Source organism: Schistocerca americana, chromosome 1, assembly GCF_021461395.2.
Source record: "Schistocerca americana isolate TAMUIC-IGC-003095 chromosome 1, iqSchAmer2.1, whole genome shotgun sequence".
In the NCBI taxonomy this organism is placed as follows: Eukaryota; Metazoa; Arthropoda; class Insecta; order Orthoptera; family Acrididae; genus Schistocerca; species Schistocerca americana.
The window spans coordinates 1,148,210,925-1,148,237,241 of NC_060119.1; the positions used below are offsets into that span (position 1 = coordinate 1,148,210,925).

The following is a 26,317-nucleotide window of genomic DNA, read 5'->3' on the forward strand; positions in this document are numbered from 1 at the left end:
TGTTTCTGGCCTCGTAATGAACCTCGGTCTGCCATTTCCTGATTTCAAATTATGGATGCAGAACCGGTGAGGAAGAATTGGCAGGGGATTGGCATCTTTCAATTTGCCAGGAAAGTCAATCCCGCACAGTGATTCAACTGGCAGTTAAAAGCTCCCCTAGCTTTGAAAATTTCAGGTGAGCAGGAAGTTGATTACTATGAGGGTTGACTGAAAAGTAATGCCTCCACCTTCATAACTCTTCAACAGTGGGCAGCATTGGTATGCCACAGGTACTAGCTTGTTCCATAGCCTCTTCTCTATGGCTCCAGTTGGCGGGAAGCCTTAGCATTGAATGGTTGTGTTGTTAAAGTGTGAAATATGGAATCCTGCACAGACGGTCAGTCAATACGGTTATGGGGATTGTGTTGATGTGAATACTGTGCATTGTTGGGTGAGTAAGTTTAAAGATGTTGAGGTGGGAACATCTGACCTGTGTGACAAACAAAGAGTTGGACATCCTGTGATAGCAACCACCGAGTGCACAGATCTTCTGATATCTCAGCAAAGCAATAATGTGACCCACATGTTCTTATGAAATGCCGATTGTGCTTGCAGTTTCTCTCTGAGTGATACGGCAATAATCCTGAATCAATCTGTCAACATTTTGCTCATGGAACTCAGTGGTTGCTGTCATAGGACATCCAACTCTTTGTTTGTTACGCAGGTCAGATGTTCCCATCTCAACATATTTAAACTTACTCACCCAACAACGCACAGTACTCACATCGACACAGTCATCGTAAACTTCTTTCATTCTCTGATGAATCTTCTTTGGGGTGACACCCTCTGCTGTCAAGAATTCAAAGACTGCATGTTGTTTAAATTGCATTGACCGACTGTCTGTGCAGGGTTCCATATTATGCACTGTAACAATACGACCATTCAATGCTAAGGCTCCCCGCCAACTGGAGCTGTAGAGAAGAGGCTACCGAACCTGCCACATATCAATGCTACCAGCTGTTGAAGAGTTCCGAAGGTGGAACATTACTTTTCAGTCACCCCTCGTACTTTGATGTGCATAGGTACCAACCATAGTTCAACTCCTTCCCATTTACATTGGATAGGCATTGAGGATAACTGTTCTGTGACTGTTTACCTGCCGTTACTTCGAAGCACATAAAAACTGCTTACCAGGAAGATCCTCAATTATAAAATCCCTCTTTTTTTTTTAAGGTAGTAGCATGCCTATGTGAAACTTGGTGTTCTATCTGTGGTTGCAGGTGTATGCTTTACAATCTCTGGTGAATTCTCTTTTCTATATTCTATTTTTTCCACTGTTGACATGTCAAGATTCATTAACTTTAAGTATCGACCTATGTGGAAATTCTAAAATACTTTAATATCATTGTCAAAATATTTATATTGTGATTTCTCTGCATAAGTGGTTTTATATTTATAACAAGCTGTTGGCAATATTGTTCAACAACCCCAACACAAATAAAAAACATGTGTTTTACATTCTGTTTTATCTTACTGTTCTGAGTATTTTCTTGACACCCGTCTCAATCTGTTACTGAGCGGGTGCTGAAGACCTTGCCGTCGTGCGCCCATACAACCCTCTCCACCCATCATTCATCCAAATAAAAATTCTCTCTAACACCTCATCCTTCATCTTTGCCTACTACCATCCTGACTACAGGCAGATCCTTCTGATCCTATAGTCTGAGTGACTTGCCATTTCTTGTTTACTTTCTTTGACCTGTCCCTCTGCTGTGCAAAGAAGGAACTATTAGCCCTGAGAGCTAGAAAGTGTATCACTTTTACTTTTATACATTTCTGTTGGCAGTAGGCTACTACACATTCAACCTTCTGAAGGTAAGTACTCACTAGCAATTCTGTCAAATAATTTCTTATTGCATTACCAGTATAATTTTTTCTCTAATTCTCTGATCATTTTTCTTAAACACACAACCTGTAACTCAATTTTATTCACAATTTGAATTTTAATGTGACATCCACCCATAAAACATTCTTTAAAATGTCTTGCTAGCATGATAAATAGCACTTCCACATTTATAATAGTTGTATGAGGACAGATCACTATTCATCAAAAAGAAGAGGTTTTGATAACCATTGCCTTCTCTCTCTCTCTCTCTCCTCTCTCTCTCTCTCTCTCTCTCTCTCTCTCTCTCTCTCTCTCTATCTATCTCTTCTAACACACACACACACCACTCTTGGCTCACCTACTGATCACACAAACAAATGCTCTATTTGTCACTGAGTACAGCTTAGAACAACTGAATCAAGTTCTCTGTCTCCCATCCGGCCTTGAAATGGGGAAGATTCTCGCCATACTGCTATCCTTCCCGAAGTGATATTCTGTTGCCCATCAAATCTAGGCAACAAATGTGTCCGCCCCAGCACCCTCAATGCTCTCGACACCCAGCTGGATAGATCATATCCATGTGGGAGGACCAAGTACAAAACCTGTCCCATCATAAAATTTTTGATTGTGTATCTTTATTTTCATATCTAATATTGTTTTTGCAGATTCAGTTATGTAATGTTATGAATATAAAACACAGTAATCAGTAGTGACATAATTAGGAGCACTGAAATTCTACATTAATTTGTTTCTGAGAGCCTCTTTTTTTTGTCTGCCATTAATTGTTCGCGGCTCAAATGTACCACTAGCATAAGAGCAACTTGTACCTGAAAGGGAAGAATTATCATATATGCAAGAGTGGAAGATACTACAGAAAAGATTTTGATTAGAAAGATTTTCACTTAAAATCCAGAGACCACATTTTTTGCTACTTACCATTTAAGGGAGCTGCTGAGTCGCAGTTAGGTACTATAAAAAGACTGTCAGAAAGTGAGGTTTCGGCCAACAAGCCCTTTATCACGCACACACACACACACACACACACACACACACACACACACACACTTATGACCACAGTCTCTGAGTGCTGAGGCCGTGGTTTGCGTTATGGTGTGTTTGTGATTGTTGTTTATTTGCTCCGATGGCCTTGGTGGACAAACGCTCACTTTTTGTTGTGCCTATCTGCGACTGAGCTTCTCCGCCATATGGTGGGTAGCAACTATGTTTTGCATAATATTGCTCCATTGCATTATGGATTTTCCATTGTTTGAGAGACCACAGTTTAAAAGACGAAGAAAAACATTATTTCTGAGTTACATCACATGGAATGATCAAGATACTAAATAAGAGAATTCGGGGCTTATATTGACACAAAACAATAGCCTTTCATCCAAAATAGTATCTGTAAATAGAGGGAGAAGCGGATGAAATAGTAGTAATTCACTATGCTTCGTCTGTCACATGTCATAGAAGGTCTGTTCAAAAAATTCCGGACTATTCGTAATTTTGCGCCAATGGTGTGTTGGAGCGAAATACAGTTGGCATCCCTGCACATGCATGTAGTTAATGTGTAACTGCCCAAGTTTCATTGTCAGTTTTTCTCAGTGTTGTAATGAGTGGAACGTTGGGTCGCACAGTTTGCGAATTTCGTGGTGGCAGAGTTAGAGGAGCAACGCATCTGTATTAAATTTTGCGTGAAACTCAAGAAAAACTTTAAAGAGACACAGCAAATGATACAGGAACCATTCGGTGGAGTGCTTAACCCTAGGACTCACTCTGGGGTCATAGGTGATCCCAATCATCTTGACTATGGATAAAATAATATTTCTATTTCTTGTAAAAATCCAGAATTTTATGACTTTTACCACACAGTATTGTAATTCTCTCACAAAAATTTTTAGAGCGCTTGACGCAACATTTAAATCAATAATTAACAAAAACTACTGTTGGGGTCAATTATGACCCCAGATAGATTATATGTAACATTCATAGAATGTATAGATTATCAACTATCAATCTCTTTCTTAGGTATTTTGAGTTGGTAACACTGAATTCAGGTGTTACTCAGAACTAACCTCAAACTGGAAGTTCGTTTGTACGTTTGTTGTTGCAGTGTAATTTCAGCATGGATGGAATATGTTTTGCTCCTGGCTATAGTGTAGAACAAGCTATGGAAGACTTATTTCGTTGCAGTAGTGATTCAGAAGGTAGTGACGCCGAAGATGATGGAACAGAGATACATGTAGACCAAAGTGATGAAATTTGTTTACATGAATTAGAAGAAAATGATATTCTTGCTGAAAATGACGACAGTGGAGAAGATGAAAGTGCAGTACTGGTAAGCAGGGGTCGGGATATTGCATGGAGTACAAAAGAACCATCAATTCGTAGATTTCCAATCCGCAACATACAACGATTTTCAGCAGGTATTCCTAGTACAGTTAGTGTTAGCTCAGCTGTTGACTGTTTCAGGCAGTTTATTACTAATGAATTGCTGGATATAATAGTTCAGTTCACAAATCAACGAGGAAATGAATTGAAAGTGTCTGGAAAATTAGTTGACTGGCGTGATACAGACAGATGCGAGCTTCTTTCATTTTTAGGCTTGCTGATTCTGTATGGCGTACAGAAGAGCGGGGGGAAACCTATTGACGAATTTTGGGACTCTGAATATGGCCCTCCTCTATTCCGTGCTACTATGTTGAGGAGGCGATACCAGGACATTCTGCGTTCACTTCGTTTTGACGACCGCATCACAAGACTTGAAAGGAAAGTGAGGACTGGAAATAAGGCTGAAGCTGTACAGGAAATATTTGATTTGTTTGTCGAGCAATGTCAAACATCATTTATACCTTCCAGCAAAATTATTGTTGATGAACATCTTTGCATATACAGAGGTCGGTGCAGTTTCAAGGTCTACATTCCTTCAAAGCCAGGAAAGTATGGCATCAAGATATGGTGTGTAGTAGACTGTGTACATGGTTATCTGACAAATCTTCAAATGTACACTGGAAGGAGTGGTGATGTGAGAGAAGTGAATCAAGGCAAGAGAGTGGTCGTAGATTTAGTGCATCATCTGGCTGGCAGTGGTAGGAGTATTACCACTGACAATTTTTTCACGAGCTATGACCTTGGCCAAGAATTGTTGAAAATGAAGTTGGCACTTGTAGGTACTCTACGTTCTACAAGAAAAGAAGTCTCAAAAGAGTTTTTGCCTTCGAAAACTAGGGAAGAATGCACTACCAGATTTGCATACAGTGGTAAAACCCTATTAGTTTCGTATGTTCCAAAAAGAAATAAGGCTGTGCTACTCCTGTCAACACAACATCAATCATTTGAAGTGCCCAAAGAAAACAACTTGAAACGAAAACCAGAAGTAGTGTTGTATTACAACTCAACAAAATCATGTGTTGATACGCTAGATCAACTGAGCTCTTACTATTCTGTGAAAAATGGTACAAAACGTTGGCCATTAGCAGTATTTTATGATCTTGTCGATCTAGCTGCACTCAATGCCTACAGACTCTTCTGTGTTGCTGTTGAAAAAACAGAGAGACGTCTTTTTCTAATGAAGTTGGCCAAAGAAATGGCAAAGCCCCAAGTGGAACGTCGTTTGAGTTTACCACAAGCAAGGAACAAGGATGTTATTAGCAGTATCATACGGTGTAGATTTGATGATCTGTTAACAATGGACATCCAGACGTAACACCCGACAATCAGAAGAGAAAGCGAGGCAGATGCTCCATTTGCCCCCCGATCAAAGGACACAAAATACAGTTCAACATGCAAAAAGTGTAACAAATTTGTTTGCAAGGAACATCCTGAAATAGTTACTACTTGCAAAATACGTGCAGATGACTATGGTACGGATTCCGGTTAGAATTATGTTTCCTGTTGAGTTGTTCATCACATTTTCTGTAAATTTGAAGCCATTGTGAAACATTTATGAGTGAAACAAATTATGACTTAGAGTAATATTGTAACTTCTGATATGTAATTACTCTGCCATATGTAATTTAATTCTACTATGTACATACCTGTTAAAAAAGCTGTGAAATGTGTCTAAATAATAAATAAAATGTAAACAAACAGTATTAAACGACAGTACGTTGTTCTCTGAATGATTAGTACACACAGTCAATTATATATTGATTGGGGTCATGTATGACCCCAGATGGAGTACTAGGGAAATTTTAGCAGAGTGAGTCCTAGGGTTAAGCCGCACTCAGCGTTACGAATGGTTCACACGGTTTAAAAACGGCCGGACAGAAATTAAAGATGATCCTTGTTCAGGACTCCCTTCGAAGTCTACCGACGACGCTCATGTCACGAGCATCAACGAAATTGCGCGTGCCAATTGAAGATTGACTGAACAAGATATTGCAGAAGAATGTAACATTTCAGTTGGATCATGTCATGAAATCCTGACACAGCATCTTGGAATCCATCGTGTCGCCGCCACGTTCGTCCCAAGACTCGCGAGTCAAGATTGACACGTCAGTCTTATTCTATGGGAGTGAATCTAATGAGCTAGAATCTCTTGCTACTAGTGGTGTAACAGAAGTAACAAAATAGTTCAATGATCAGGGACTCAAGGTGAATGTCACCAAATCTCAATTACTGACATTTAAAACAGGCAGTTCTCACCACAACAATATGAATAGTGTGTGTAATATCTCTGCAGCAGAAAACGGTAACTGTAAATTCCTGGGTGCGTAAGTTGATGAAAATTTGCGGTGGACATACCACATTAATTTCGTATGCGGAAAAGTCAGTAGTGCCATATATCTCCCAGCCAGCTCGCAAAGATAGTTCCTAGCAAAGCACTGAAATTAGTATATTATGGAACACTTAACCCCTTTGTCATTACGGAATTGAACTATGGGGCTGTGCAGATGATGTACATTTAAAAACAATACTACAACTACAGAAAAGAGCAATAAGACATATACATGGGATGGGACATAGAGATTCATGTCGTGAAGTGTTTGTGCAGCACAAATATCTGACAATATATTCTCTGTACATCTTCAAAACAGTTGTATTTTTTGTAAGTCAACCAACAGAAGCTATCAAGGACAGTGATGTACATGATCACAACACTAGAACAAAGTGTAACTATTTCCGTAACAGAACAACGTTAAAATTGACTAATAGAAGTCCATATATCAGTGGTTTGATTTGGTATAACAAGCTCCCAAACTCTCTAAGAACGTACACGGGAAATGTTTTTAAAACAAAATTAAAATCTTTTCTAATAGAAAAATGTTTATACTGTTTCAACGAATTTTAAGGTAGTGATTTTGCATGAGGCATTAGCATATCAGTTGTAATGTGATAAATGTAAAAAATAGACATAAGAAGCAACAGCTACAGAATATAGAGTATTTTGTTTGTGTAAATATAACCATAGTATTAAGTCTGACGTTTGCAAAAGCCATCATTACGATGGCTCCACGCAAAGAAAATGTAAATAAATAAATCAGAAAGACCGCCTCGCAATCTGTGAAGAGCTTTTGGATCGCGCAAATGAGAACGAGATGGTCCTTAAGAGAATCAAAATTGGTGATGAGACCTGCGTCTACGGTTATGACGTTGAGACCAAGGTTTAATCTTAACAATGGGTCCTGAAAGGTTCTTCAAGACTAAAAAAAGCTCGTCAGGTCAGGTCAAATATCAAAGCCATGCTGATAGTTTTCTTTGTCTTTGAAGGATTAGTTAATCTTGGATTCGTCCCACAGGGACAAACTGTTAATGGATGGTACTATGGGGACGTGTGGCGGAGCCTGCGAGAAAATGTGAGAAGGAAACGATCTGAAATGTAGCGAGACAATTCATGGCTCTTGCGTCATGATAACGGACCCGCACATTCATCCCTGTTGGTGCGTGACTGTTGCACAAGAAACGAAATCACAGTGCTGCCTCATCCTCCGTATTCTCCAGTCCTGGCCCCTGCGGATCTTTTACTTCCAAAGTTGAAAACCCCGTTGAAAGGACGAATATTTGCAACGACAGATGAGATAAAAGAAAATTCGCAGTCGGGTCTTCGCGCGATCCATCAAGAGGTGTGCCAAGACTACTTCCGGAAGTGGAAACCTAGTTGGGAGCGGTGTGTCAATTGTGGAGAAAAGAATTTCGAAGGATACTATGCAGAATAAGTAAAAGATAAACGAAGAAAATAGTTCCGGAATTTTTTGAATAGACCTCGTATTGTGGTTTGTGAGGCACACTTGTTGATATATTTAGATACAAGGACCACTTTTGGAGGGTGTTTGTATCTTTCCAGTGAGCTGCCATTAGTACATAATCTCAGACAGTTCAGAGGCTGCCATTATACTGCAATATGAACTGTGGCATTTTTATTACGATCGCCAGGAGATCTCTTTTTCATTTACCTAATCTTTAAATTTCACACCCAGAAATCTTGTTCCTTCTAGTGCTGCTTAAATGCGAACAGAAGTGAAAAGAATAATGTAATCGGTTGTCTTACCACTTTATCTGCAAAAGCATCAGAAACCAAAAGGCAAAATACAAGAGCCAGTAGTAGAAGATGTGACTTCATCTTGATCACTGGGTCTGTAACAGTAAAGAAGCAGACTGTAATGAAAGAATGCAATCATACACATAAAAAATTTGAGTGGCAGAATGAAAGACAGATATTGCAGTTGATAAAGCATAAGCAATGTTTTGCTATTGAGTTTCGAAAAATAAAGTCTAAATTACTACCTTGATGCTATCATTTTCTGTTGCCTCTTTTGCTCGTGTTGGTGGCCTATTATTTAGTGACTGACCTTAATGTTAAATTTTCATCCTAAATTGCACTTATACAAGAGAAACCAATCAGAGGTGCAGACAAAATTTAGGACTTTTCAGAATACCTTGTTTGACAACTAGAATCTTGTGTCATCATCTGTGCTCTGCAAACCACCTAGAAGTGCATGGCATAGGGTACATCCCATTGCACTAGTTATCTTGGCCTCACGATCCCTATGTGAGTAATATGTATGGGGTGGTAGTACATTCCTACAGTCATCGTTTAAAACCGGTTCTTGAAACTTTATAAGTAAGCTTTCTCTGGATAGTTCGTTTTCCATGAAGAGTCTGTCAGTTCAGTTTCTACAGCATCAGTGACACTGTCCCAGTGGTGGTTACTTTTGCCTGTTAATGTATAACTTGAGCGTTCCACATCTCTGAAGGCTCTCCTACGTGACGGTATTTATGAAAGACAATGTGTGAACGAGTGTACCCCTGTGTTTGATCAACTGCTACAATTCAAACTGTGTACATGTCTCAACAGGAACAGCTCTTTGCGATGTTAGAGGAACATACTGGCTGATTTCAGAATGCTTTGAATTTATGGATTAAAAGCGATTCAATACTGCAGTGTTGTTATTTACTTTTTGCTGAGGTGAAAATGGACATATGATACAAATGCTTGATATTAAGAATTTAATAAGGTAGCCACAAGTGTCTGCAATGCAAAACTTTCTTCTTCTCTGCTGGAGAAATTTGACCCTTCAAATGACTCAGACTCAGGGACTCTGTCCAAAAAATGTCACCATTGGTATTCTATGTAACGCTTGGTGTTCGCTAGTAGACGCACATAACCGTGCAAAGAGTAGTATTAGTGGATATATAAATCTGATAGCAATCAACAGAAACGTGTAACCAATTTCGTGACTGCATAGTTTGACAAGTTACGCCTCTCTACCCTCATATAAGTCTCTTGATTAACAAATAGGGGCTTATACTATTTTCAAAGTTCTCGCCTGCGCTCGTCAAGAGTAGTGCAAAAGACCGAATACCATTAGGCATTACAGAGCTGTCAAGTAAGAGGTAGCGGTAGTCCATTCCCCAATATTCGTTCGCTCCATTCTTCTGTCGCGACAAAACGTGCCACAGCCTACGTTTTTAGGTCCAAAATTATCTACAAACTCCCGCCTTGTTTGAAACTGTACAGCTGCGCACATTATTAATAGGTCGTTCACCATTGACAGTTAAATACGGCTTAGAAGCGCTATATAACTGAAATATAGTGGCTGACTAATTTACGTGTTTACCTGTAACAACGGAAGTACCGTATCGATGTGAACAGAAATTCTCAGGATCTAAACACCCTCAGAAGCGGCATCGAAATGTAGGGCCCTTTGGTAAAAATGGCGCGTATGTGGCCCTAACGGCTGATTTGCAGACGCAAAAATTCACAACAAAACTGCCTATGTTGTGTAGGCTCTAAAACAAAATGGAGCTTCAGAAATGAAGTTCACGCCCCGAATTGAAGAAGCTCAATGAGAACGAGATGCAACAATTTGATCTTAACGCAAGAATCTTATGGCCGAGGCACACGTTGACGTAATAAAGGTGCAAGCCGTAACAGAAAATGGGTCTCCTCATTCATGCTTCCACGTTAAAACGCAAATGAAAGGACAGGGATTACGCATTGTAGGTTTAGGGGCAGTTAAAAACGCGCAGTAATTTGATTTACGACGTAAACAGACAAGTGTCGCCTTGGCTGAAAAACAGGAAATATAGCGAAAACTGAAACTACAATTATACTGTCCATCGCTTCTGCAGTGATAGTAACTACGTCAATTGAGAGAGTCTTCAGCCGGACTATTGGTTAGCCCTCGTCTTCTTTCGAAGCCTGGACGAATAGGAGTTCATCATGAAATCTGAATCGCAGCGCACCAATAATCGTGGCAACGTGAAAAATGTGCCGTCAATTTTTGAAACTTTCGTTGCTTTCGGGACACCAGAAGTGAAAAGGTTCACACGAGGTGACACACAATAGTGTGTGAACAATAGAAAAACCACGATTTTTGGAACTCCGGCCTGAATTAATGTTTTGAAACTTATATTTACATCTACAGGATACTCTGCAAATCACACTTCAGTGCTTGGCAGAGGGTTCATCGAGCTACCTTCACAATAATTCTGTTATTCCAATCCCGAACAGCGCTCGGTAAAAGCGAACACATATCTTTCCGCGCGAGCCCTGATTTTCCTTATTTTATTATGATCGTTTCTCCCTATGTAGGTCGGCATCAACAAAATACTTTCGCATTCGGAGGAGAAAGTTGGTGATTGAAATTTCGTGAAAGATTCCGACGCAATGAAAAACGCCTTTGTTTTAATAATGTCCACCCCAAATCCTGTATCATGTGTGACACTCTCTCCCCTATTTCGCGATAGTGCAAAACGTGCTGCCCTCCTTTGACCTTTCTCGATGCACACGGTTAATCCTATCTGGAAAGGAGCCCACGCCTCGCAGCAAACTCTAAAAGAGGACGGACAAGCGTAGTAGTCTCTTTGGTAGACCTGTTACATTTTCTAAGTGTCCTGCTAATAAAACGGAGTCTCTGGTTTGCCTTCCCCACAACATTTTCTACGTGATCTTTCCAATTTAAGTTGTTCGTAAATGTAATTCCTAAGTATTTAGTTAAACTTACGGCCTTTAGATCTGACTTATTAATATCGTATAACCGAAGTTTAACGGATTCCTTTTAGCACTTATTGTGGATGACCCCACACTTTTCGCCATTTAGGGTCAGTTACCTATTTTTGCACCATAGAGATTAATCAAGCTGAGGAAAGGAAAAGAAGCTCATAGCTAATTTTTAAACGATCGGAACTGTCAGCAAGTTCACATGCGTACTTTAATGAGTGGTTGCGAGAAGACCATGAAGATGGTTGCAATCAAAAAATTAACTGCGACTTGCGAAGACAAGGCAGAAAATATGATACCGATGCATAATATTTTGGTTTTTGGTGTCGCTTTCTCGCTGTGACATATAGGCTTGGCCAGCTGTAATATGTGGCAAACTCTGGCTGTGAAGTAATCGTATAATTTGGATTGGTCGGGTGGACATGGTCAGGTCAAACGAGATGTCAAACCGTGTGTTGTGTCTCCGACGAACTCTTGTTGGCCCCTGTCACGTGCCAGATAGTGTTTGGCGAAGCAGCCCGTAACTCGCATTGTGAACTTTGAAGATTATAGAGCAGGTTGCTAAAGAGCGAGATGTGTTTGACTTTTTATAGCCTTACGTGGGTTGATCCCATGTCAGTCGAGCAGTCGAGAATACATTGACAATGCTGCACTCCTTCAATGCAAATCCACAAGATTGTCCGACGTTTATTGTGTTAAATACACCTATATTTCCTATAATATTCGTTGCTGCTACCATAAACGCATTAGTAATGTAATTTTTTTGTACCTGTAATATTTCTTGTGAATATGCAAGGGTAAATGAATTTTCCGACAGTTACGTAGTACACTCCAGTGAAAAAAAAAAAAAAAAAAAAAAAAAACGCTGTTACATTCTATTGAACATCTGCAGGAAGAGGCCTGTGTATGTATGTTTCCGTAATTGTTCTGGTAGATTTTGTTTGGTTGTTTTGAAGGCCCCAGATTGAGACTGCAAGTTCTCATTTGCGGCCGTTAACCTCTGGGGGGAGCAGAGTTCAACGAAATAAGATAAGCTTTTGAAGGATCGTTGCGGTTCACGAAATTCGCGCCATCAAACGAGGCCAGCTTACCGCTTTTGGGCTCGGAAGATGAATACAAACATAAAGCAAGCATTGGAAACTTTAAAGCCTTTTATTGCCAAAATTAGAACATTTATACACGTATCCGTGAATTTAATCCAATAAATACATTTAACGTATAAAAGCAAGTCACGCAAATGGAGTTGTTGGTTGTTGTAAGCAACGTCCTCGTCTGTTAAGGCGAATTCAGTGAATCCCACATTTATTAATGGTACATTTCCCCTGCCATTTGGACGCAATATCAGCGCTATTTTTACAACAGCCGTATAGTATTGTATTTCGAATTCTGATAATTGCAAATTAATGTATAAAAAATTCTCTCTGCGCACATTTTCATTTTCTGTGCTGTCCTTGATGTAAAACGAAGGTTTGTACACCCGTAAATTTTCCCTTTCAACTCAAGATAGTATGTGTCGATTAAAATTACGAGTTCGATGTTACAAAGAGTTCTTTACATAGCATTAGCCCCTTACCCAGCTTGCATTTACCACGAATCTCTCGCCCAGCACAAAGTCCCAAGCGACTGAAAAAAAAGCGCAGGAAAAAAGAACGGACCCGCAAAATTACAGACCAATATCCTTAACTTCTGTTTGCTGCAGAATCCTTCAAATATTCCCAGTTCGAATATAATAAACTTTCTTGAGACTGAGAAGCTTATGTCCACGAACCAGCATGGTTTTAGAAAGCATCGCCCTTGAAAACTCAGGTTGCCCTTTTCTTGCATGATATACAGCGAGCTATGGATGAAGGGCAACAGGCAGATTCCATATTTCTAGATTTCCGGAAAGCTTTTGACGCTGCACCCCATTGCAGGGTGTTAGCGAAGGTACGAGCATATGGAATAAGTTTACAGATATGTGAGTGGCTCGAAGACTTTCTTAAGTAATACAAGCCAGTATGTTGTCCTCGACAGCGAGTGGTCATCCGAGACAAGGGTATTCTCGGGAGTGCCCCAGGGAAGTGTGATAGCAGCGCTGTTGTTCTTTGTATACATAAATGATTTCACCGACAGGATGGGCAGCAATCTGTGGTTGTTTGCTGATGATGCGGTGGTGTATGGTAAGGTGTCGAAGTGTAGTGACTGTAGGAAGGTACAAGTCGAATTAGACAATATTTCCAGTTGGTATGATGAATGTGGAAAAATGTAAGTTAATGCGGATGAGTAGGAATAACAAACCTGTAATATTCGGATATAGTATTACTAATGTCCATCTTGACACAGTCAAGTCGTTTAAATATCTGGGCGTAACGTTGCAAGGCGATATGAGGTGGAACGAGCATGTGAACACAGTGTTAGGGAAGGCGAATGGTCGACTTGGGTTTATTGGGAGAATTTTAGGAAAGAGTGGTTCACCTGTAAAGGAGACCGCATGTAGGACGCTGGTGCGACCTATTCTTGAGTACTGCTCGAGTATTCGGGGATCCGTAGCAGGTCGGATGGAAGGAAGATATCGAAGCAGTTCAGAGGTGGGCTGCTAGGTTTGTTACCAATAGATTCGAATAAAACTTAAAGTCTTAAGGAGATGCTTCAGGAACTCAAACGGGAATCCCTGGTGGGAAGGCTGCGTTCTTTTCGGGAAACTATTGAGAAAATTTAGAGAATCGGCATTTGAAGCTGACTGCCGAACGATTCTACTACCGCCAACATACATTGCGCGTAAAGGACCACGAAGATAAGATACGAGAAATTATGGCTCATACAGAGGCATACATAGAGTCGTTTTTCCTTCACTCCATTTGAGAGTGGCTTGCAGTGTGTCTACGTAGATGTAGATGTAGATTTTTCTCTGGAATGGGCACAGTTATCAAATTAAAATTTGTGTCAAATACGAGGATCAATGGTCCCATGGCGGTGAAAATAATTTAAGCCTGTAAGCCAACGCAATCGAAAGATGCTGATATATATATATATATATATATATATATATATATATATATATATATATATATATATATCACATATTTTGGTACTCATAGACTCATTATCAAAGCCTATAGGTTAAGTATCTACACACAAGGGTCACTCCAAAAGAAATGCACTCTATTTTTGTAAAAATACAGTTTTCACTCAGCATGTGTGAAAGTTTTACAGTGTGTAGATACATCCTTCCCGCTTGTTTTCAAACTTAGTTCAACCTGTTCCCGTGAGTGGCGCCGTCACAGCATGTCTTCAAGATGGCTGCTACACTTGACGTTCGACAGAAGCAACGTGCTGTCATAGAATTCATGTGCTGTGAAAACGAGACAGTGGGAAACATCCACAAGAGGTTGAAAAAGGTATATGGAGATGCTGCTGTCGATCGCAGTACAGTTAGTCGGTGGGCAAGCAGGTTACGTGATGAAAGCGGGCACGGCAATATTTGAGGATTGTCCTCGCAGCGGCAGGCCTCGTAATGCACACACTCTAGACAATGTGCGGAGAGTTAACGAATTGGTGTCTGCTGACAGACGCATCACTGTGACCGAATTGTCACGATACGTTAGGATTTGGCAAGGACGTGTTTGCAGAAGACTGAAAGTGTTGGCGTTAAAAAAAGGTTTGTGCCAGGTGGGTTCCCAGTATGTTGACAGTGGGTCACAAAGAAACAAGAAAAACGGTATGCAGCGAACTTTTGGAACAGTACGAGAATGGTGGAGATGAATTTCTTGGAAGAATTGTGACTGAAAGACTCACTTCGTGGCACAAGGTTTGAAGATGATGACTCCCTTGTGCACGCTGCCAAACAGTGGCCGTTGGTCCAGAATTTTACCGTGCAGGTATACAGGCGCTGGTTCCAAGATGGTGTAAGGCAGTTGAGAGGCATGGGAATTATGTGTAGAAATGAAAATATTGTTCCTAAAGGATGTATCTACACACTGTAAAACTTTCAAACATGTAGAAAAAAATATGGATTAAAAAAAAAAATTGTGTGCATTGCTTTTGGAGTGACCCTCGTACAAGTTGGGCCTAACGGGGCTGACACGGTATCTCAGCGTCTTTGTTCAGAGGGCTGCATATTCTGTAATATATATATATATATATATATATATATATATATATATATATATAAACCTGTATCAGGTATTCAGCGATGAACTTGAAGGGGTGTCCTGTGACGTCCGCCCAGACCAAATTACGAGAACAGCGACAAACGAAGCGAGGAACAAAAACGAAAGTGGTTGAATCGAATCTTGGTCGCACCACAGATCTTCCAATTTTCTTTATAACCTAGCCTTCGCTTCTCAGCGATGTGAGGAGTCACCAGAAGCAACAAGTGTTTCGAATTCCAAGTTAAACTGTGGGCCCCCTTTCTCCAGTTGGACAACTGGGATAGTTTATGGACGTGTAAGTCGCCGAAGTGGCGGCCATTAGAAAGGCTTGCAGCAGACCACTATTATTATTATTATCTATATACATAATGAAGTGCGTATGGAGCCATCATCAACGATATGATGCGCTATAGTCATATTTTTCTTTACCTGAAAGGAAAGCACAACCCAGTTTCGGGACACGTGCCCCATCTTCAGGTGCGTATAAAATGTGAGTCCATAAAAGTCGAATAACAGAGGTTACGGAGGTTTTCTCCGTCGGCGAAAGCAGCCCGCTGCGGCGTGAGTGCGCTGCCTCGAGTCAGTGAGATCGGCCGTCCGCCCCCGCCTTCCGGCGGAAACCAGACCGCCTCCGCGCTGCCCCGTATCTGGAGCCGCACTTCCGCGACGCCGCGTTGTTCTCTGCTCTCCGCGCCTCATCTGGCACACCAAACCGACTTCTGGACCGTCGCCGGCCGCGAGTCGACAGCGGGCGCCAAACGCGAGTTCTGCCTTCCGCTCACATAAATGCGCCACCGACGCTAGTTTCAGCCCGACTCCTCGCACAAGACGCCCTCCTTCTTCAAAATTCTAGCAATCTCCCGGGTGGTCATAATTAAAGTGCAGCTACTCATAGAGGTCCAGTATATGCTGTAATTATCGCACGCCAGCGAAACTTGTAGATACTTTAATGCGTTAATGCGGAACCGATTTATGCTGGAAAAAATTAATTCCAATTTTGGCCATCAGGTGCAAATCTGGCGCTTTGAATGCTAGAAAGACATATACAAATGTTTCCATATGTAATGGCCTAGCTTAGTTCCTGCTGCTTTACTCGCGTAGACTGTATGGCCTGCAAAGATTTTTTTTGCTTTTATTTAATGGAATTTTTTATGTCGTTCACAAATTGCAACACCTTCTAAGCTTTTCAGCTAATTAAGGCCATATGAGCGTGGTCTTTTCCGAATGTACTTCTGACCAAAAAGCGGTTCTGGTAGCTGGAGTCCAAATTATTCATGACAAATACAGGGATTAGCGACCACAACCATCAAAAAGAAACGCAAAATACATCTATTTAAAAAAGCTGATAAAAATGCTCTTAACGCCTTTTTAAGAGACAGTCTTCACTCCTTCCGATCTGATCATGTAAGTGTAGAAAAGTTGGGGAATGTTTTCAAAGAGATAGTATCGACAGCAATTGAGAGATATATACCACATAAATGAATAACTGATGGTACTCATCCCCTACGGTACACAAAACGTGTCAGATCATGGCTGCAGAAGAAACGAAAAAAGCATGCCAAATTTAAAAGAACGCAAAATCCCCAAGATTGGCAAAGTTTTACAGAAGTTCGAAATGTGGCGCGTACTTCAATGCGAGACGCTTTTAATAATTTCCACAACGAAATTCTGTCTCGAAATCTGGCAGAAAACCCAAAGAGATTCTGGTCATACGTAAAGCACGCCAGTGGCAAGACGCAATCAATACCTTCACTGCGCGATAACAACGGTGAAGTCACTGATGACATTGCCACTAAAGCAGTTATTAAACACGGTTTCCCGAAACTCCTTCGCAAAAGAACACGAACTAAATATTCCTGAATTCCAATCAAGAACAACTGCCAAGACGAGAAACATAGAAGTAGATATTCTCGGAGTAACGAAGCAGCTTAATCACGAGATGATGTACAGCGCCAGATTTGCACCTGGTGGCGAAAATTGGAACTAATTTTTTTCCAGCGTAAATCGGTTCTGCATTAAAACATTAGCATAGTTACAAAGTTTCGCTGCTATACGATAATTACAGCCCACACTGGACCTCCATGAGACCTGTGGTAATAATAATACACGGTGGTTACAATTAAACTTTTGCTACTGGAGAGGACCCCCATGATAAACGATTGGGTGTAGGACATTGAAACTTTGTGGAAACATTTGTAAGGAGATGCAAAGAGGAATAACGAATAACCCCAGACAAACGCATTTTAATTTCCACATGAGAAGGTAACATTTGTTAATTGTACCTTGTTTACGTTCCAGATTACAAACGTTGCTCCTTCATCTGCATCCAAGACAGCCTGGAATCGCGTTATAGATTGCTCTACTGCTGTTCGAAACATCTCAGGTGGGGTGTTGGCTACTTCCGTCACTATACTGATATTCAACCTCCGATGTGTGTTAGTGTCCCATTGATAAACTCTGTCATTCTGGTAACCCCACAGCAAAAAAATCACACAGATTCAAATCTGGTGATCGTGGTGGCCTCGCGGTTTGGAACAATTAGCAAATCATTCGGTTTTCTCCAAATGTGTTACAGACTTTTCGAGTGACTTCATGAGCAATGTGACGGTACTCACAAAAAGTGGCAACATTATTGCTGTCGTTGTGAAAAAACAGGGTTATTAGTAAGGTCCCGCTTACGTTATCCAGACCCACTTTCAGTTTCTGTAATTGTAATCCACACTGGTGCTTGTATTTCAAAGCTACATCGCCGCACCAGTATCAACGCCTAACAGCAAGTCATGGTGGTAACACTGCTATCAAAGCAAATCCTGAAGCACACAGGCTGAACATCTTTCACACAAACTTGTGTACCCATATGGCCTACGATGTCAAATATGGTAAATAGTCTTTCATCTACATTGGCTCAAGTAGCGAAAGTTTAATTATAATCATCCTGTAGAAGGCATCGTGACAGCTGAGGACCACATGAACGTTTTTGGGGACCACTTGTACACTTGTATCCCTTCATGCTCGATACCTTCCCCGACAGCAGTGGCATCTGCCAGTACGACAACTGTCCTTGTCACAAGGCCAGAATATGCCGTGCTACATCGGTTCGGAGGGGGGTGGGGGGGGGATGACGGTGAACTCACATTGATGTCTTAACCATCAAAGTAGTCTGATGTGACCTCAATAAGCGCATCTAGGACTCTACTGAGCACCAGATCCGAGCCCACTAACCTCCGGCCAATGGTTTGTGAGAACTGGCACGTGCCTCAGGAAACTACCAAGGAGTTGTCGAATCTATGTCATGCAAAATCACTGCTGCATTGTATTTCAAAGCTTGCCCAGCTGCCTATTAAACAGATGGCCATAATGTTTGTCATCCCCTTAACGGAAAATACTGTTCATTTTGGAGCTCTGTAGATGGTGTAGAAATGGTACGAGGCGATCAAGTGGTCATCCACCACTGGCATAAATCATGGCAGTGAAGTCGTGTGGATAGCCCATTCGGTTGTATGGAATCAGTGCAGTATACAGGGTGGATGAGAAGACGTGACTGTTGGCAGAACAGAGCCATCGTGCTTGGATGTGCTCGTGGTAACACTGTGAAAGGATTTTCCCAAATTGTCGGTGTAGTGAAGCAGGCTGTTCAATATGTCTACAAGGAACGGTGCTCCACTCCCAATCGAAAACGCAACATAAGAGCAGGAATCGTAAAAAAGGAAAAAAATAAGAATCTTAAATGACACGTGCCAGAGAGGAATTTCAGGCTGTATCAATGACAATCGTTTTCAAATTCGGCAGGAATTACTGCGAATGAATGCAGGTCTATCCAAACCGGTTTCTGAGCGAACATTACGGAGGGAAACGCATGCAATTGGCATTTGGAACCGGGAAGCTCGCAAAAACCCATTACTTACAGTGGCACATGAACCTGGATGTCTTCACTGGGCCGAACATTACAGAAACTGGACAATAGTTCACTGGTGGTCCAACGAGTCGCGAGTTTGCCTCTGCCGGCCAGAGTGGCCGAGCGGTTCTAGTCGCTTGTCTGGAACCGCGCGACCGCTACGTTCGTAGGTTCGAATCCTGCTTCGGGCATGGATGTTAGCGATGTCCTTAGGTTAGTTAGGTTTAAGTAGTTCTAAGTCTAGAGGACTATGACCTCAGATGTTATGTCCCATAGTGCTCAGAGCCATTTGAACCATTTAGTTTGCCTCTGTTAGACTGATGCTGTGGACACTTACTGTCTTCCAAGATAATAGGAGCCATGTTCATAGGCTCGTAGGCATAGAAAATATCTGGAACTCTTTGGAACGGCAAGTGAAATGTAGAAATCAACATCCTCACTATTGGTAGCTCAGTGGCTTCAAATCATCGACATGAAATACCTGCAGAAACGGTTGGACCCTCTTCCTCCCAGAACTGAGGCCATTAATGGGAGATGCAGTGACATGGTATTAGCGTTTCGTCTCCTGTGACAAATTTTTTGACACGAACTCTCTACCAGTGATGTATAAAGCACAAGAAAGGCAGGAAACTACTTCTGATTCAGTATCGTCATAACCTTAGCAAATTAGTGAGGAACGTGTTTAGTGTGGACAGAAGCACACGATCAGCTTCTGCTGAGGGCGTGTTCAATGAGCAGTTCACGAGTTTTTTCTTCCACATTGAGATTTACGTGCCTGAAAGGTACTAAGTGTGCTCCATCCACAACGCATAACTCGCAATCTTCATCATGTGCTCTCTCGGTCGAAATATCGTGCAAGTACAATGCAGATTACTGGAGAAAACCCGATTTTCCAAGATGACAACGTCCCACTGGGAAAACCTGAAGACCTACATACGCATTCCTGTAAATGGGACTCAAAGAAGCGTGTATTTGTGACATATTAGTAACGTGAAGATCAAATTTATTATATTATTTAATCTGTCTTTGTTTTTATAGAAAAGAAAGATTAAATAACAAAAGACAATAATATAATATATTTATTGGAATACAAGTTCCATATTATCGTTATTTACATATAGGAGACGAGCAGTGTCTTAAGATAAACAGAATAGGCTGTGTGGCTTTTTCAGTAACCATTCAAGCATTCTCCTACAGTCATTTCGAGAAAAATCATGAAGAACCAGAGTCATAATGGTCATACGCGGATCACACCCTACGTAGATTGTGAATTAGTTGTCTAAACATATGCGCCACTTGCTCGGTGGAACGCCTGAGGCGGTTCCATTCCGTCAAGTAACTGCTGTCGTGTTTGGTCATCTCGCGACGGCCGTTGGGTGTTGGCGTTAATGTTTGGCAACCATGTGGGCAGAGAACGTGGGCGCCTGCCTGTATCTGGCACGTGGGAGCAAGGACGTCACACGCTGGCCATTATTTGCTGCTGCACGCTCCACTTTCATGGAGACCCATCCTCTTCAGGGGCTCTCATTCAGAAATGATGTCTCTTTCACAAAGCTGTATGGTACAAAGCAGACAGTGGTATTAATGCCCTGTTTACTTTCAGCAAAGTGTGTTTAACGGAAAGGAACCGTTCCATTCCCTTATCAACCCCCCTCTCGCGCGCTTCACATGTTACCAAATTTAAGCAACACATGGGCTCCCACCGTGAACACCTTGATCCTCAAGAAATGTAGCTTCTGTGCATAAGGCGCACAATGGACTGTGACTGCAAATATTTCAATGAAATGGTGTACCTTGCGGTACAGCTGGAATGACTTATATCACACAGAGAAGGCCAAATTATATGTGAAGACTGACGCGCATAGTAGTAGTTTATTTCTGTTAATTCACTTTGAGGGCTATTAACTTGACATTTTTTCCAGATTTTCATTTTTGTTGTCTAAACGATTGTCTTCACTCGTTTAAATATTTTTGCCTCAGATTTTTAACTTTCAGCTAATACCGTACTTAACATTATTAGTATGGTACGTTAATGAAATTTTTGTCTTGTGAATAAGTCGTTGAATACCCTGTATTTAATTATAAGGAAACTGTAATTTTAGATCATTGAATCAAAATGATTGTATTGATACCAATAACATAAAAATATGCACATAGCACGTGCTAAAAAATATGCATACCATTTTGGTATCAAAGTTCAGAAATCGCTCTGAGCACTATGGGACTTAATTTCTGAGTTCATCAGTCACCTAGAACTTAGAACTACTTAAACCTAACTAACCTAAGGACATCACACACATCCATGCCCGAGGCAGGATGCGAACCTGCGACCGTAGCGGTCGCGCGGTTCCAGATTGAAGCGCCTAGAACCGCTGGCACCTCCGATCGACCGGTATCAAAATAATTTACCTAAAAATCATTGAGTCGATCCCTATCAGCCGTTTGAGATACAGTAAGTTTTGCGTAATTTTCGTCAAATTTAGTTTTTTGAGGCACTTATATGTTCTCTGACTCCCTGAATCAGTTGCACAAAAAACAGGCGATATTAGAAATTTGTCATCTTTTGGATAAACTTCTGCGAACTTCCTGGTGACGTAGCATCTATGATCTATTGAATCTCTGTGAGCGCTGAACGTAACTGTTCAATGCAACTTCAGAATAATTATTGTCAGTGAATATTTTGTTTCATACTGTTCTTGGTGGTTGTTATTGGCCTCTTCTTGTAGACATTCATCATGTATTATGCCTGTTTCGAGAGTGAAAGAGTAAGACAACAGAGCTGATCGAGAAACTGCTTTTGAGGTTAGATTTCAAACATTATCATATTCATGTTTGCGTAATTCTTCATGAATTCACTCATTTTAACTACAAAGTTTACGAGCTTTCATTCGTGGCACTGAAATATGGATGGCGTTAATTACAGTACTATGTAAATCGACAATTAATTCGGGATTTACGACTTTAAAATATTTGTTTAGCGTTTCTAACATGAAAATATTGTATGACTCTGAAAACACGTATTTACTACTTCCACTCCGTGGCGCCTGGGATATGACAAAAGTAGTCTCTGGTGGTTACCAAACGGAAAAAAAATTAAATTTAAAAACTAGTCGGTATAAGAAAAATTTTCTACAGTGAAGCCATAACGCAAGTTGCTTCTCTTTCTCGAATTAGGATTTCAGCCTCTTTCAGGTTGAAGTTTTCGTCTCTGTCAGCCTTGTTTTCCTGGCAATTTAAATGGAAGATTCGTGTCATTCAGAATGAAATGCCTGCAGTATCATTATTGGCTATGTTTATTAAAATTTTACTAGATGAATTATTGTATTATGTTAGTTGCGTTTCAGTTTTCCATTTCGTTGAGCAAAAGAAATGGACGCCACACCATGGCTTCCCAAGTGCCTTCGTAGATTTAGGCACGAAGCTCATCGGCTAATGCAGGACATATCATACGTAAAGAATCAAAAGAAAGGTTTTTCAATCCAGACCTCATCGTGTTTCCTAGTTTCCGTGAGCATATACCGAGTGGACATCTACAGTGAATGCTATTGATGACCGTGGGTTCGTCCCCAACGAGAAATTTCGTCCTCATGAGAAACAAAGAAAGCTGGTACCTAAATTTCTTTTAGTTGCAACTAAATTCGAAAGTGCGTCAAGTTGCAGTATCTTCAGGAAAAACAAGTGAACATACTAAGAACGTATCTGATGACCCATTTTTTCCAGAGAAATACGATGTTCGTAAAGTGTATGAAATTCCGTTCCCCTTCTAACTGAGACTGAGCCGAAAAGAGCATATAGTATTAGGAACGGAAAGTTGGTTAAAACCGGAAGTGAACAGTAACGAAATCCTAGACACAGAATGGAATATATACCGCAAGGATAGGATAAACGCCAATGGTGGAGGAGTATTTATAGCAGTAAAGAATTCAATAATATCCAGTGAAGTTATTAGCGAATGCGAATGTGAAATAATCTGGATTAAGTTAAGTATCAAAGGTGGGTCAGATATGATAGTCGGATGCTTCTATAGACCACCTGCATCAGCAACCGTAGTAGTTGAGCGCCTCAGAGAGAACCTGCAGAACGTCGTGAAGAAGTTTCGTGATCATACTATTGTAATAGGGGGAGACTTCAATCTACCAGGTATAGAATGGGACAGTCACACAATCAGAACTGGAGCCAGGGACAGAGACTCTTGTGACATTATCCTGACTGCCTTGTCCGAGAATTACTTCGAGCAGATAGTTAGAGAACCAACTCGTGAAGCTAACGTTTTAGACCTCATAGCAACAAATAGACCGGAACTTTTCGACTCCGTGAATGTAGAAGAGGGTATCAGTGATCATAAGTCAGTGGTTGCATCAATGACTACAAGTGTAATAAGAAATGCCAAGAAAGGAAGGAAAATATATTTGCTTAACAAGAGTGATAGGGCACAAATCGTAGGATATCTGAGTGACCACCATCAAACGTTCATTTCTGAGGAAGAGGATGTGGAACAAAAATGGAAAAAATTCAGAAACATCGTCCAGTACGCCTTAGATAAGTTCGTGCCGACTAAGGTCCAAAGCGAGGGGAAAGATCCACCGTGGTATAACAATCATGTACGAAAGGTACTACGGAAACAAAGAAAGCTTCATCATAGGTTTAAGAGTAGTCGAATCATAGCTGATAAGGAAAAGCTGAACGAAGCGAAAAAGAGCGTAAAGAGAGCAATGAGAGAAGCATTCAACGAATTCGAACATAAAACATTGGCAAACAATCTAAACAAGAACCCTAAAAAGTTTTGGTCATATGTAAAATCGGTAAGCGGATCTAAATCCCCTATTCAGTCACTCGTTGACCACGATGGCACCGAAACAGAGGACGACCGAAGAAAGGCAGAAATACTGAATTCAGTGTTCCGAAACTGTTTCACTGCGGAAAATCGTAACACGGTCCCTGACTTCAGCCGTCGCACGGACGCCAAAATGGAAAATATTGAAATAAACGATATCGGAATTGAAAAACAACTGCTATCACTTAGTAGCGGAAAAGCATCCGGACCAGACGAGATACCCTTAAGATTCTACAGTGATTATGCTAAAGAACTTGCCCCCTTTCTATCAGCAATTTATCGTAGATCGCTGGAAGAACGTAAAGTACCTAGCGACTGGAAGAAAGCGCAGGTCGTTCCCATTTTCAAGAAGGGTCATAAATCAGATGCGAATAATTATAGGCCTATTTCGCTTACGTCAATCTGTTGTAGAATAATGGAACATGTTTTGTGTTCTCGTATTATGACGTTCTTAGATAATACAAATCTCCTTCATCATAACCAACATGGATTCCGCAAACAGAGATCATGTGAAACTCAGCTCGCCCTATTTGCCCAAGAAATTCACAGTGCCGTAGACACTGGCGAGCAGATTGATGCCGTATTCCTGGACTTCAGGAAGGCATTTGATACGGTTCCGCACTTACGTTTAGTGAAAAAAATACGAGCTTACGGAATATCGGACCAGGTTTGTGATTGGATTCAGGATTTCCTAGAAGAAAGAACACAACATGTCATTCTTAACGGTTCAAAATCTGCAGATGTAGAGGTAATTTCGGGAGTACCGCAGGGAAGCGTGATAGGACCTTTATTGTTTACAATATACATAAATGACTTAGTTGACAACATCGGTAGCTCCGTGAGGCTATTTGCAGATGACACGGTTGTCTACAAGAAAGTAGCAACATCAGAAGACTCGTACGTACTCCAGGAGGACCTGCAGAGGATTAATGCATGGTGCGACAGCTGGGAGCTTTCCCTAAACGTAGATAAATGTAATATAATGCGCATACATAGGGGCAGAAATCCATTCCAGTACGATTATGCCATAGGTGGTAAATCATTGGAAGCGGTAACGACCGTAAAATACTTAGGAGTTACTATCCGGAGCGATCTGAAGTGGAATGATCACATAAAACAAATAGTGGGAAAAGCAGGCGCCAGGTTGAGATTCATAGGAAGAATTCTAAGAAAATGTGACTCATCGACGAAAGAAGTAGCTTACAAAACGCTTGTTCGTCCGATTCTTGAGTATTGCTCATCAGTATGGGACCCTTACCAGGTTGGATTAATAGAAGAGATAGACATGATCCAGCGAAAAGCAGCGCGATTCGTCATGGGGACATTTAGTCAGCGCGAGAGCGTTACGGAGATGCTGAACAAGCTCCAGTGGCGGACACTTCAAGAAAGGCGTTACGCAATACGGAGAGGTTTATTATCGAAATTACGAGAGAGCACATTCCGGGAAGAGATGGGCAACATATTACTACCGCCCACATATATCTCGCGTAATGATCACAACGAAAAGATCCGAGAAATTAGAGCAAATACGGAGACTTACAAGCAGTCGTTCTTCCCACGCACAATTCGTGAATGGAACAGGGAAGGGGGGATCAGATAGTGGTACAATAAGTACCCTCCGCCACACACCGTAAGGTGGCTCGCGGAGTATAGATGTAGATGTAGATGTAGATATTCTAGCCTCTGTTAGCATTACGACACTGCGAATATAACTCTTTTAAAGCGAAAAGTGTGGATGAACGCGGTTATAGTGGATTGCAAGCTACAGTATGTGCTGCAAACTGAGCGAGCTGTAAGAAAAATATCACTAAAACACAAGCGACTGGGAGGTAGGCGGGCGGAATGCAAGACAATTTTTGGCCTCTAGGATATACACTTTTTAGCCATCACAAATTGAAAGAATTTGAAAATATATCAAAGTAACATTAGACCATCTTCATAGATACATTTTCAGCACATTATACCTTGTTGTGCACCTAGCTATGGCGTCATAATTGTGCACTCCTTGCTTTATCTCTTAACAGCTGGGGTAGTGCAAAGCGACAGGCAGTGACCAAGTTTCCAAAGCTTCTTTAAAATATTTAGTATTCTTTTTCATAGCGCTTGCACTGAAATATGATGTTATTTACATTACCGATTTTGTTTTCAA

General features: G+C 41.0%; 1 protein-coding gene across 1 annotated transcript in view; it reads right to left on the reverse strand.

The window, feature by feature from the left end:
- Positions 1-26,317, reverse strand: part of LOC124619374 (SPARC) — a 100,471-nt gene that overhangs the window by 11,118 nt on the left and 63,036 nt on the right. Inside the window, exon 2 of the mRNA XM_047145704.1 lies at positions 8,355-8,440. Within this exon, the coding sequence (XP_047001660.1) occupies positions 8,355-8,426 (72 nt within the window). The 5' untranslated portion in view covers positions 8,427-8,440. The remainder of the gene's footprint in view (positions 1-8,354; positions 8,441-26,317) is intronic.